Source organism: Ochotona princeps, chromosome 2 (genome assembly GCF_030435755.1).
Source record: "Ochotona princeps isolate mOchPri1 chromosome 2, mOchPri1.hap1, whole genome shotgun sequence".
Lineage (NCBI taxonomy): Eukaryota > Metazoa > Chordata > Mammalia > Lagomorpha > Ochotonidae > Ochotona > Ochotona princeps.
The window spans coordinates 29,810,658-29,824,426 of NC_080833.1; the positions used below are offsets into that span (position 1 = coordinate 29,810,658).

The window sequence follows — 13,769 nt, forward strand, 5'->3', positions numbered from 1 at the left end:
TTACTCCCCAAGCAGCCACAACGGCCAGAGCTGAGCTGATCTGAAGCCAGGAGCCAGGAGCTTCTTCCGGATCTCCCACCTGGGTGCAGGTCCTTACCTCACTCGGGAGCTTTGTACTTGCTGCTTGTTCTAGACGTTCACCCAGTCCATTCCTCACTTCTCCGGTTGGTGTTGTCCCTCTTGGGGGCCCCTGTTCCCGTTCCCTGCAAATACTCCTCTGCGTATGCTTATCTCATCTTCACTGTTCTTCAGAACACCAAATCCTGCTTCACAGGTACTGTATTTACAGGGGGCCTCAGACCAGTGTATGGAAAATGTGTATTATCAAAAAAACTAGGCATGGATTTTAGTTTTCTTTTTACACCAAACTCATCAGTCCAGTTTCCCATGAACGTTTTGGAATTACATTGCATTTATTGCCTGTTTTCCTCTTATTAGAGATTTTTTTGTTGTTTTTGACTTTTAGCAAACATTCACTTAAATCCATCCCTGGCACATAGTAGATACTCAGTAAATAATTGTTGAAAGAATGTGAATGAGTAGGTGAATAAATATATAAAATATTTAAAACAAATACATAAATTGTTTTATTATCTGTAGATTTACTTTTCTGTATAACTTTTTGTTTCCTTGAAGTAAGCTTATTTTTATTTTTATTCTTTATTATTATTATTACTTTATTGTAAAGGCGGATATACAGAGAGGAGGAAAGACAGAGAGAAAGATCTTCTGTCCGATGATTCACTGCCCAAGTGACCACAATGGACGGTACCGCGCCGATCCAAAGCCAGGAGCCAGGAGCTCTTCCAGGTCTCCCATGTGGGCGCAGGGTCCCAAGGCTTTGGACCGTCCTCAACTACTTTCCCAGGCCATAAGCCGGGAGCTGAATGGGAAGCAGGGCTGCTGGAATTAGAACCGGCGCCCATATGGGATTCCGGCATGTGCAAGGCGAGGACTTTGACCACTCCGCTGTCGTGCCGGGCCCTATTTTTATTTTTGTTTAATTTTTTCTACATGTTGTTAATTTGTCCCCAAACTCCCCAACTTCATTATGGAGACATCGTCTCTCAGCATGACCAAACATCCCAGGCACCCTTTGTTTAAATTTCTCTTGGGAACATTAATGTTTCCGTGGACTGTTTTCTTGTGCCCTGTCTTGCTTTCCCGGTCTGGGACTGTCTTGTGGCCTGATTCAGTGCTGCCCCTTGGGCGTTTCACCTGCTCTTCACCTGGCATCTGCATCGCCTCTCTTTGTGCCCACTGACCCCTAGTTTCCAGGTCTTATTTATTGATCTAGGCACTGGTTTGGGGGAGTACACTCTCCAGTGTTGTTAAAAATGGCTGTGTGAGTGGTAAATGTTGTACCAGTTAACATCTGAAATGCCTTTCTTCTCCCTTCGCAATCCAGTAGCCAGATACATCATTCTTCTGGAAATTAACCTTCAGTCTGAACTTGGAAGGCTTTGCCCTGCTGTTTTCTTGCTCCCAGCCTATCTTATTGAGAGATGTAATGTACTTTACATTCATTATCTTTTTTCTCATAAGAGCTTACCTAGCAGTAGAATTCACCTGTTGTAGTGAGCAGTGCTGTTGGCTTTGAGTCCTCTACCACAGCCATGATATTGAGGAGTTTGACACTTACCTTTTAAATGAAAATCTCCGTTGTTCTGGAAGCTTTTAAACTTGGTTTATCTCTGATCATTGAAGGAGTGCCATAACTTTGAATGAGTTTTTTTTTAGTTCATTTTGCTAATCAGTACAAACTGAAAATTCATTTTTCCAATATGGGTAAATGTTTTCTGGGTTATTCAAGTTTTTTATTCTCTGTGTTTTTCTTTTCCTTACATTGAAGAATTCCCTTGTATCAGATGTTAGACTTCTTGAACTAAATCTGTAGTCAGTTCTCTTGTATCCTATTTTTGTATCTTTCATTTCTTGTTTAAGATGTCTTGAGTTTTTATCTTCAACTTTAGCAAAATTTTAGTGGGATTTTTAGAGAAAGATAACTAATGAGTGTTATGTAACTCATACCCTAGCTTCTAGTTTTCATTCTAATCTTTATATCTCATTATCTGCTCAACTTGGAGAAATTTAAGGTAACTTGTAGGTATGAGTATGTCTCTGTGTCTTTGTGTTTTTAAGTCTTAAAGAATGAGTTGGACATACAGTGCTTGAGTAAAATCTTCTCAAACTACTCCGCTGCAGGTTCCTTTTGTATATTAGATAAACTTCTTCAGTTGTTACTAATTTGTAAGTATTTCAGTGTTTTTATAAAAATAGAGGATACAGGAAATCAGTATTTTTAAGCATTAATTCTACTTCTTAGCAAATGAGATTATTTTAGCTGTGCTTTTCTCTATTATTACTTTCTCTGATAATTTTCTCTCTTTAGCTTGCTATAATCATTTTACATTTTCATAACATGTATAAAATTGTGAAATATGAGCTTACATATCTATTATAGCAAATCCAGATTGAAGATCTCTATTTAGTACCAAAGATTCCTGTGTTGTTAATATTTGAGTTGTCTTCCTCTGCTTAACATATTGTTCTGTTCAGAAAATTCCAGTTTTCCTTAGAAGGTCTCTGACGCGAAGTTTAAGTGTTGAAAAGCCTCAGCTCACTTCTGTATTGTTTTGTAGGGTGGAACAATCTTATCAGAAGGTGATGGCGCTTTGGCACCAGCTACACATTAACACCAAAAGCCTGATCTCTTGGAACTACCTTCGGAAAGACCTTGAGCTTGTACAGACTTGGAACCTAGAAAAGGTAACTGAAAAATACCCCAGGCTTGCATCCTTTCGTTATTGTGAGATCTCAAAGAGCGCAGTGCAATCAGGGATGCTATTTTTTTTTTAAAGATCTATTTATTTTTATTGAAAGGCAGATATACAGAGAGGACAAGAGGCAGAGGAAGATCTTCCATCCGTTGATTCACTCCTTAAGTGGCCACTATGGCCGGAGCTGAGTTGATCTGAAGCCAGGAGCCAGGAGCCAGGAACTTCTTCCAGGTCTCCCACATGGGTGCAGGGTCCCAAGGCTTTGGGCCGTCCTTGGCTGCTTTCCCAGGCCACAAGCAGGGAGCTGGATGGGAAGTGGAGCTGCCGGGATTAGAGCAGCACCCAAATGGGATCCCGGCATGTGCAGGACAAGGACTTTAGCTGCTAGGCTATTGCGCCGGGCCCAGAGATGCTGTTTTAAGAGTTGGGGAACTTAAAAGCTGGAAAAAACAGCTTGGACTGTGAAGGAAATGTCTGATGCAAGAAGTAGTATCTTGTTTTTCTTGGCAAAGGGGCATGTAGTTGTAAATGTTGGTCACCTGAATGAGTTGAATTTATGAAAATTGACATGTTTACAGTTACGATTTATGTACCATTTTATATATATGTTAGACTTTAACTTAAAAAAAAAAAAAAAACCTAAAAAGAGTATGTTTCCATTGTGTTGAAATTTCTTCTGGCTTTTTCCCACCAGCTCCGATCCTCAGCGTCAGGGGAATGCCACCAGGTCATGAAGAATCTACAGACCCACTATGAAGATTTCCTGCAGGACAGTCGTGACTCTGTGCTCTTCTCTGTGGCTGATCGCTTGCGCTTGGAAGAGGAGGTGGAAGCTTGTAAAGCGCATTTCCAGCACCTAATGAAGTCCATGGAAAATGGTATGTGACCTGCCAGGACAAAGAGGTCAGCTCAGGGAAGAAGGGCTTGTTGATACTTCAGCTGTTCTTACTAGTCAGCTCCTCACATCCTCTTGTGGATACAGTATATATTTGGGTCCTGACTATCGGTGTGTGACCTCTGGGATCTGGCAGAGCATCCCTAAGTAAGGCCTTATCTGTGTAGTGTCAGTTCTTGCGCCAGTGGCGCCCTCTGTCTGCCGGTAGCTCTGTTGTCATCATGCTTGCTGGTCTTTGCTGTAGAGCTTTCTGGTCTTCTGTGCTTGTGCTTTTACAGAAGACAAAGAGGAGACTGTGGCCAAGATGTACATCTCAGAGCTGAAAAATATCCAGCTACGCCTCGAGGAGTGTGAGCAGAGGCTGGTCAAACGGATTCAGTCTCCAGCCAGCTCTAGGACTGACAGAGACGCCCGGCAGGACAGTGCATTAAGGATTGCAGAGCAGGAGGTAAGCCCTGGGAGCAAAGTGGGTGCTGTTCCAGAATCAACTGGATGGCATATGAGTAAAGATTCTAAAATATGAGGCAAATGGATTCAATGTGGTCCTGTTTAGGAATTCTTCCGTACAGCCTATAAATACTGCCTTTTACCAAAGGAGTTAGAATTGTAGTTCCTAGTATATTGCTGAGTAGTAGTTTCCTACACAATTGAGAAGGCAAATAGACTAGCAAATTGTTGTAAGCTTTGCATTTGTTGTTTATTTTAAAATTTATTGGTAAAGATACTTCCTTCTCTGGTAGCTTAAAGGCACATATTACTTTGTGTGACCTGGTTACCTTTGATCATGGGATTTAATAAATATACAAGGAAAGAAGGGAAGAATCAGGTTTCACGTGGGCTGCAATGCACACTGTGGAGCAAATCAACTTTCCTCGTTTCTTACAAAATGAAGAGGATGCTTTGCAAGTCACGAAGCGGCATACTGCATAGAATGAGCCTCCTAGGGAAGTGCTGTAAAAACGTAGTCATGCTCCTGAAGCAAAAGCAGCACATAGGAATGACTTTGTTCGTGGCTGGTAGGCATGCAGTGAAAAGTAAGCTCATGCAATGAAGAGTCCTTGTTTTGGCTTGTTGTGCAAAGCAAAATAAAAGGTTGACATTTAAATTAGAGAGTTCAGTGTCCGGCATGTCGTACGATAGTAACTAGTGAGTTTCCAGATTGTTAGGCAGACAGTTGTTGATTCTTGGTTGAATCAGTTATTAGTAACACAGTTGTCAAATGCTGATTTTCTGATTCGGTTACTCTTACATTTAAAAAATTTTTGTTCTGTGCAAACAGAAGAAGTCAACCTGCCTTCTCCCCTCCTTTCCTTCCCTCTGTTCTTTTGTTTTATATTCAGGGTAGACTCATGGCTTATTGCTTTATTCAGTCGTGTGTAAATTTGTTACTATCATTTTTATTATTTTGATGCTCCAAATGCAGCCAATGGGAGCCTATTCTAAGCTTCTATTCCCTTTCAAGTGTACTTCTTTAATCCTTTTGTAAAGATTTATTTATTTATTTGAAAGTCAGATATACAGAGAGGAAGATCTTCCATCTGATGATTCACTTCCCAAGCAGCTGTAACAGCCAGAGCTGAGCCTAACCAAACCCAGGAGCCAGGAGCCTCCTCTGGGTCTTCCATGTGGGCACAGGGTCCCAAGGCTTTAGGCCGTCCTCAGCTGCTTTCCCAGTTCACAAGCAGGGAGCTGGAAGGGAAGCGGGGCCAGCTGTCTGGACAGGAACCAGGGCCCGTTTAGAATCTCTGTGTGTACAAGACAAGAATTTTAGCCCCTAGGCTATCGCACCGGGGCCAGTCCCTTTCTTTTTGTTAGCCTTGGAATCAGCTTTTTTTTTCCCCAAGAAGTGCTGCTGCTTTTTTTGTTTCAATTTTTAAAAAAATTTTATTATTTTTTAAGATGTATTTTTTATTTTTATTGGAAAGTCAGATATATAGAGAGGAGGATTTTCCATTCGATAATAGACTCCCCAGGTGGCTGTCATGGCCAGAGCTGAGCTGATCTGAAGTCAGGAGCCAGGAACTTATTCCAAATCTCCCACACAGGCGCACGGTTCCAGGGCTTTGGGCTGTCTTCAGCTGCTTTCTCAGACCACAAGCAGGGAGCTGGATGGGAAGCAGGGCTGCTGGGATTAGAACTGGTGCATATATGGCAGCTTGGCATGTGCAAGGCGAGGACTTCAGCCACTAGGTTACTGCACCGGGCTCATGCTGCTGCTTTTTTATGAAGACTGTTGTTTAGAAACCAAGATCTGGGACCCGGTGCAGTAGCCTAGTGGCTAAATTCCTGCCTGCATCCCCAGGGTCCCATATGGCTACTGGTTCGTATGCTGGCTGCTCCACTTCCCTTCCAGCTCCTTGCTTGTGGCTTAGGAAAAAAGGAGAGGACAACCTGAAGCTTGGGACCCTGCACCCGTGAGGGGGATCAGGAAGAAGCTCCTGGCTTCGGATCAGCTTGGCACTGACTGTTGTGGCTACTTGGTGTGTGAACTAGTGGATGGAAGATCTTCCTCTCTGTCTCTCCTTCACTCTGTAAATCTGATTTGCCAGTAAGCATAAATACATCTTAAAAAATTAAAAGAAACCAAGATCTGTGTGCCTGTATGCTCGTTGTTATTGTTATGTTTTTGATCAGAGGCTTGCTTGACAATGGTAAAAACATATCTACAAATATTTGCATACACACATGCTGCAAATATGCATGTATTTATACAAACTGAGAATTGCTAATTAAAAAAATCTGCAATCTGTGCTGCTCCAAAATCAGAAACGTCTGATGGCCACTGTGCTGCCGCAGTCTGGCAGGTCCATGTACATATTTGGTACACACAATTATTCAAAAAGCTGCATTAAGTTGTTCTTCATTCATGTGTATAAGGTGATATGAAACATAAGTGAGGCCCTAGTGATTTGGCACAATGAGTAAAGCCACCACCTACAGTGCCAGTATCCCATATAGGCACGGATTTGAGTCCTGGCTGTTCCATTTCCTATTCATTCCCCTTCTAATGCACCTGGGAAAGTGGCATAGGGGGGAGTAGGTGCTTGGGACCCTGCACCCAGAAGAGCCTCCTGGCTGCTTCTGCCTCTGGCCTGGTCTCACCCTGGCCCTTGTGGCCATTTGGTAAGTGAACCAACAGATGAAAGATTGCTGTCTTTGTTTCTTCCTTTCTCTCTCTGTAATTCTGCCTTTGAAGTGAACAAATCTTAAACAGAAAAAAGGAGAAAAAAGTAAATGAATTTTGTGTTTAAAATTGAATTCTATCCTCTAGATGTTAATCATTTGCAAATTCTAAAATTCAAAACTAAAACACTTATAGTCTCAAGTATTTTGTATAACAGATATTCCAACTGTGTTTGTATTTGTATATTTACCTGTGTATATTTCACATAGATAAATGTGTATTTATCAGTGTCATATATATATATACAGAAATCTGCACCCATAAATTTATATGTATCTATCGCCATCTAGTTCCAAAGCCCTGACTTATTCCTTTCCAAATTTATAACTCCTTCCTCAGAGTGAAAAATCCAGCTTCATGAGCCACAATCTATTTACTTACTCTTGGTGCTAGCAGTTAGAATTAGTTGGAGAATTAATAACTCATACTACTGCAATAAACAAACTTATTAAACTGGAGTTTGATGTTTATTTATAATTCTTTTTATCTTTAGCTTGAAGAAAAATGTATAATTCAAATATTATGTTTAGAAACTACTTTGTGTGTATTCTTTTACCATAAGTAGTTTCCAGTGTTTTGCTACTGAAAAAAAAAAGCGCTTCTTTCCAGCTTCCTCATTCAGTTCTCTTCCCGGCTCTGTTGTGTATGTTGTTACCGATAGCACACCCAGGAGGATTTGCAGCAGCTGAGGTCAGAACTGGATGCTTTTTCCATGAAATGCAACAGCTTTCTGCATCAGTCTCCATCTGGTTCGAGTGTTCCAACTCTCCGTTCAGAACTTAATCTACTGGTCGAGAAAATGGACCGTGTCTATGGTCTTTCTACAGTCTATCTGAATAAGTAAGTGAGCTGAAGTTCTGGGCCTAAAGGAGAGTGGTGTTCCCATTGGGATAAGAAAGGCAAGGGCCTGGGATAATTCACCGGTTATCCAAAAGGACCGTAGTGTTCATGTGAACCAGCTGAGTGGCTGAGGAGTTAATTCGCCTTGTTAAGACCATTTTGTGCCTTATTTCCACTTAGTTAGATGACTCTGAGAATACTGTTTGAAAGCAGTAAGAAAAGGAAGAGAGACAGAAGAACCAAAAGAAAGGTTTTCAGCTCAACTAGGTATTAATGCGATAAAATCTCCCCCTTCTCTATTCATCTTCATCAATGGATCATCCTAGGCTTCTCCAGTAGATTTCTGGCCTCATGGCTTTTCTCCACGAGTCTGTGACACGGGTGCACACTCTGGTGCACTCAGAACTTTAGACTGAATTGGTATAAATTGGCAGCATATATACTATGCTTTCTTGCTTTTACAAAACCCTCCTGTTGTAAAACAATGGTAACAGATTTTTGCAGTTATATGTTGTAAACCTCTGTAGTACTCCAGGTATATAATCTAGTTTTTAAAATCCATGTATTAATGATGATGATTTTACTCCCACAGATTAAAGACAATTGATGTTATAATGCGTAGCATGCAGGATGCTGAGCTTTTGGTTAAAGGTTATGAAATCAAGTTGAGTCAAGAAGAAGCAGTACCAGCAGATCTCTCAGCCCTGGAGTCCCATCGGTCTACATTACGGGTTGGTTGCTCCGAGTTTCTTAGGAGGTTGATATCTTAAACGCCACTGTGGGTTAGTAAGGAAATGCAGTTTTGGATGGCATGATAGTGATTTAAGTTTGTATTTGGACTAGGGACAATATTATATTAATATATTTTAAAGGAAAAGAATTCATCTTTGATTTACTTTCTCCCTCATGCATTCTAGCTTAATTGGTTATGATGAATGGTTATAATGTAAGTTGGTAATGCATGTAGCTGTTAACTCATTTTATTCTCACAAGACACTCTGTGGAGTAAATAAGGTAGAGATTTTATTTTAATCTCCATTTATAGATAAGAAGACCAAGACTAAGACTGGATTAGACTTGCCTTGGTGTTATAGCTTACAGTGGTCAAGCTGGGCATCAAACACAAGTTCTTTGTACACATCTCTGTATGACACTTCCTGCACTTCCTGTGTGCATCAGGAAAGCAGAGTGTGACTTGTGGAGGCATTTCTGGCACAGATACTCATTTCTGAACTAGAAATGTACTGTGAAGTCAACTATAGGCAATATCCTTATTTCCTACCTTAGTCTGAATTGTTTTAGCATGGAAAATAATTAACCTGTTTCTGTGCTCATGTTTTATAGCATTGGCTTAGTGATGTGAAGGACAAAAACTCGGTGTTTTCAATCTTGAATGAAGAAATCTCCAAGGCCAAGGTCGTGGCAGAGCAGCTGAGTCGTTTGACACCAGAACGAAACCTGGATTTGGAGCGCTATCAAGAGAAAGGCTCCCAGCTGCAGGAGCGTTGGCACCGTGTCATTGGCCAGCTAGAGACCCGGTGGGTGGCTGTCCCACCTTGTTGTCCAGTTAGTGTTCAAGGACTAGGTCTTTTTTTTAATTTCTTTTTAAATAAAACAAATTTACAAAGTTGAGAGGAATTCATGACAATGTAGACCTCTGACTGAAGCAAGGAGGATCAGGTATGGAGGATCAGGTATGGGTGAGACACATGCTTTGAGGATTTTTTTATTCCCTCCTGTGTCCACAGGGGAAGAGGGGGAGCTCCTTGCTGTCAAACAACAAATGTCCTGTCCCAGGTGTGGAGGACGGTCATTTGATGATACCTTAGAGACCCTTGTGGGGAAGAGTGTTCCAAGAGCATTATTTGAGTGGTTTGATAATTCTGAGATGTTGGCTTCATTGCACCAGGGTTGAGAAAATATTCCCACAGTCTATTGATTTCCAAATTTCACCTTATAGCATCCTCAGACCCAGGAATATGCTACAAAGTTTGGCCAGGAGAATTGTCCAGTCTGTCCTGCTTTCCTTCTTCTGACAAGGCACTCAACATCTCTTGCTGGCCTAGAGGAGCTGGATGTCATGTCCGCTGTGTGTGTCTGGGCATGCTGTCCACTGCACAGACATTGGCAGCTGAGGCCTCTCAGTCCTAATACATGCACTCCAAGTTGGAACACACATCCTGTGATTTTCCCTGTGGCCAGCAATCTAGTTCAGAAATCCCCCAGGAAACCTAGCCTGGGATAACTTCAGGCTTGGTTCTTGTGTGCATCAGCCAGTGCAGATTTAGTTCAGTCTATCAACCACACCAGCCATTGCACTTATCAGTGGATGCAGCTGCCTGGTATGTTCTGCTCCCAGCTCCTTCTCTCACAGGAACTGACAGGTGCTGCAGCCTAGCCCAACCCAGCACAGGACTGGGCCTCACACACATCAGTGAGTACCTTTGCCTAACTGGGACAATCTCTAATACCCTTACCTTGCTGGCCCCCAGCTCCAGTTTTTGCATATGCTTGCTTGTGATGTTGACCTGTCCCTCATATATGCTGACAGGTGCTGCTGCATTGTCCAGCCTGGCCTGCAATTAGCCCTGGTTTTCAGTCTCCCCAACAATAGATATAGACTAGCAGGGGCATGCCCATGGTTCCTCTGCCATGAATGTTTCCAGCCTTGGATCTTGCATCTGCTAGCAGATACTGCAGTCCAGCCTGACATGATTCATACTCAGTTCTGGCACCTGGCATCTGGTGCTGCAGCCTAGCCTTGCTTGCATCCTGCGCAGACTAGCCTACACCCAGTTCAACTCCTGCCACCAGGTGCAGCAGCCTGGCCCACTCCCAGCCCCAGCCCTAAATATGAACTGTCAGATGTGGTCCAACCCAGTTTGGCCTGCACCTAGTTCTGGATCTCACTTGTGCCAGTCTGTGCTGTGAACTGACCCTACCTGGCCCACCTCTAGACCCGGCTCATACATATACAGGCACTACAGCCCAGTCTGATCTGGCCTGGCCTGGCCTGCTGCAAGCACCAGCTCTTTTTACTCATCCAGTGGGAGCTTCAGCCTAGCAGGGGAGTTCCCCTACCCGGCCCACTCCCAGAAATGAATCTCACATTTTCCAGCAGATGCTGCTGCCCAGACTGACATGCCGACCCCTAGTTCTGGCACTCACTGGCGGGTACTGGGGCCTATCCTAAGTGGCCCACACCTGTTCAGGTTCTGACAGATGGGTGCTACAGCCTAGCTTGGCCTGTCCCACCGACCCAGTTCTCATGTGTCCCAGCAGGTGCCACAGCCTGTTCTGGCTTGCAAGGACTGAGTCTTAAACACAGTAGAGTTGTGTTTATGTGTACATGATTAAGACAGAAGTTGATAGGGGATGGCAGAAATTTTACAATGGCATGAATTCTGCATAAGAATTCATGATTGAATGTTGGAATCACCCACCCTAAAGCAAAATTGTGACTTGGTTTTGGATTAGTAGTGTTGGTCTGCTTTTTTTTTTCCCTAAAATTTATTTATGGGTCCAGCATGGTAGCCTAGTCACGAAAGTCCTTGTCTTGCATACACTGGGATCCCATATGGGCACAAGTTTGTGTCCTGGTTATTCTGTTTTCCTTGCAGCTCCCTGTTTATGGCCTGGGAAAGCAATGGAGGGTGGCCCAAAGCCTTGGGAGCCTGCTGCCACATGGGAGATCCAGAATAAGCTCCTGGATCCTGGACTTAGCAGCCATTGTGGCCATTTGTGGAATGAACCTTTTTAATTAATTAATTTGTTTTTTATTTATTTTTATTGATACACTGGTTTCTCTTCAGATCATATAAATATTTTGCTTTTTTATTTATATTTATTGGAATCGCTTCTTGGCCTTTTGGCTAAGATCAAGTGTAGTATTTATTTTTATTGGAAAGGGAGATAAGATTTACAGGAATAAGGAGAAGCAGAGAAAAATATCTTAATCTGTTGGTTCACGCCCCAAGTGGCCACAGTTGCTGGAGCTAAAACGATCTAAAGCCAGGAGCTTCATTTGGGTGTTTCACACTGGTGCAAGGTCCCAATGCTTTGGGTTGTCTTGTTCTGCTTTCCCAAGCCACAAGTAGGGAACTGGATGGGAAGTGGAGCACCTTGAACCTGAACTGGCACCCATGTGGAATTAGCCATTAAGCTATCATGCTGGGTCTAGTAGTGTTGTTATTATTAACAATCCTTCTCTCTCCCAGGCTTTATCTAATTAAGTCACTGGTGGTGTGGCATCTAAAAGATTTGAAAGGTCATTTGGTGATATTTCTTTTTTTTTTTCTGGGTTCTTTTTTTATTTATTTATTTTTAATTTTTATTTATTATTATATTTTTTATAATCTTTACATAGTTAATTAGGGTAAAAAGGTTCAAGGGCTATAGGAAAGTGGGTAAGACTATTATTTCCATATTGTTTCCTTCATGTTTAAAGGGCGGTATTAAGGGAAAAGGCCCACCCAGTTTCCCACCCACTCCAGGTCCCGGATGTAGGGCTTGCTCCGAGGTTCTTGCTCAAGTGGTTTTGATAGTTCACCAGTCATGAATCGCTGCCAATCTTGCCACTCCAAGTACGATGAGGTGTTTAAAGAATCCACTGATTGACATATCCCATCATAGAGTCTCCATTTGCCCCATATTTCGCTGCCAACATATAGCTGAGATGGTTGATTGACCTGTTCTGTCTTCTGTCTTTTCTTGGTTAGGGTTCTGAGTCCAGCATTTCAGTTGGGGAGATCTCCAAAGAAACTTTGTCTGAGGTGTTCTCAGACCAGATTCTTCTATGTACTAGCAAGTACAGGGCCTGGCACAGTTGATTGCCCCATTCAGCTGGTGGTTGCAGTTGCTGCGTTGGTTCTGTTTTCAGCCCCGACTTCCACTGGAACCAATCGGTGTTGCAGTCCAGCCTGGTTCTGCCTAGCACATACTTGGCCCTCATATAAACCAGGGGGAGCTGCAACCTAGTCAGAGCGACCCACAATAACCCCCACCAGGCCCGCCTCCTCCCCTGATTTGCCAGTATGTGTAGCAGACCAGTCGGGTCTGTCCCACACCCCATTCGGTTCTCGTACATGTCAATGGGTATTAAAGCTTCGTTCCATCTAACCAGTTCCACTATGCAGCCCACATAGATGCTGTTGGGTATCTGTCTAGCCACCCCAGTCCTTGTCCTAGTTTTCGTGCCCTCCCGTGGAAGTGGTAACCCAAGAGGGAGGAGCCCACTATTTCCCTCCCAGGCCTCTCCCACTCCCAGATTGTGCACTCTACAGGTAGTTCTGTGATTTGACTTGACAGAATTAGACCCCAGTGCCAGCTGGTGCTGTGGCTAAGCCCAAACAACCCTCACCCACTCTAATATTGTTTGCACCAGTAGGAATAATCAGCCCAGCCTAGCTTTTCCCTGATCTGGTCCGCATGAGGCGCACAGGTGTTGTAGCCCTGCCTAGTCTGGTCTGTCCCCATCCCAGCTCACGCTCTCCAGTGGGAGTAGCTGTCCAGCAAGGGAACCACCCCTTATTCCCCTGCCAGCTCCTCCCCCTCCCTTCCTGGTTCTCATGCGTGCTGGATGGGTGCTGCAGTCACATCCGGTACAGGCAACCGCACCTTGGCATTCTGTAATGTGCACTAGTTTTTTGTTGCAACCGAACCTGGCTCAACCCACACTGTTCTGGTGCTCAGATTCACCAGTGGATGACGTGAACTGATTCAGCCTGGTCTTCCCCCGACCCATGCAAACTGTATGCCAGGGGGAAACTTCCATGGCCTATTCTGGGCTGTTTCCTATCATGTTTCTTGTGCTTACCTGCCGGGTCTGTGTCCTGCCAGAGGAGTTGCCCAGGCACCTCCATCAGGACCTCTCCCAGTGCCAGATTTTGCACATACCAGTGGGTCCACGAGCCAGCCCTACTCAGTTCACCTCCTGGCTCAGTTCACTCAGTGGCTTTTCCTGACTGACCTTCAACCCAAACTGATCCTTGCTATTGGATGTTTCAGCCCAGTCATGGCTCGTCCATACCCACATATGGCTCACACATGGCTCAGTAGGGGTTGAGACCTT

General features: G+C 43.5%; 1 protein-coding gene and 1 pseudogene across 9 annotated transcripts in view; both read left to right on the top strand.

Annotated features, from left to right (window-relative positions):
• Positions 1 to 13,769, top strand: part of MACF1 (microtubule actin crosslinking factor 1) — a 388,597-nt gene that overhangs the window by 215,015 nt on the left and 159,813 nt on the right. For all 9 annotated transcript variants that reach the window (XM_058679238.1, XM_058679296.1, XM_058679275.1 and 6 more), the window contains 6 exons: positions 2,643 to 2,769; positions 3,475 to 3,658; positions 3,954 to 4,123; positions 7,521 to 7,699; positions 8,292 to 8,430; positions 9,044 to 9,237. In XM_058679238.1, coding sequence (XP_058535221.1) covers positions 2,643 to 2,769; positions 3,475 to 3,658; positions 3,954 to 4,123; positions 7,521 to 7,699; positions 8,292 to 8,430; positions 9,044 to 9,237 — 993 coding nt within the window. The remainder of the gene's footprint in view (positions 1 to 2,642; positions 2,770 to 3,474; positions 3,659 to 3,953; positions 4,124 to 7,520; positions 7,700 to 8,291; positions 8,431 to 9,043; positions 9,238 to 13,769) is intronic.
• Positions 11,552 to 11,673, top strand: LOC118758620 (U2 spliceosomal RNA; annotated as a pseudogene).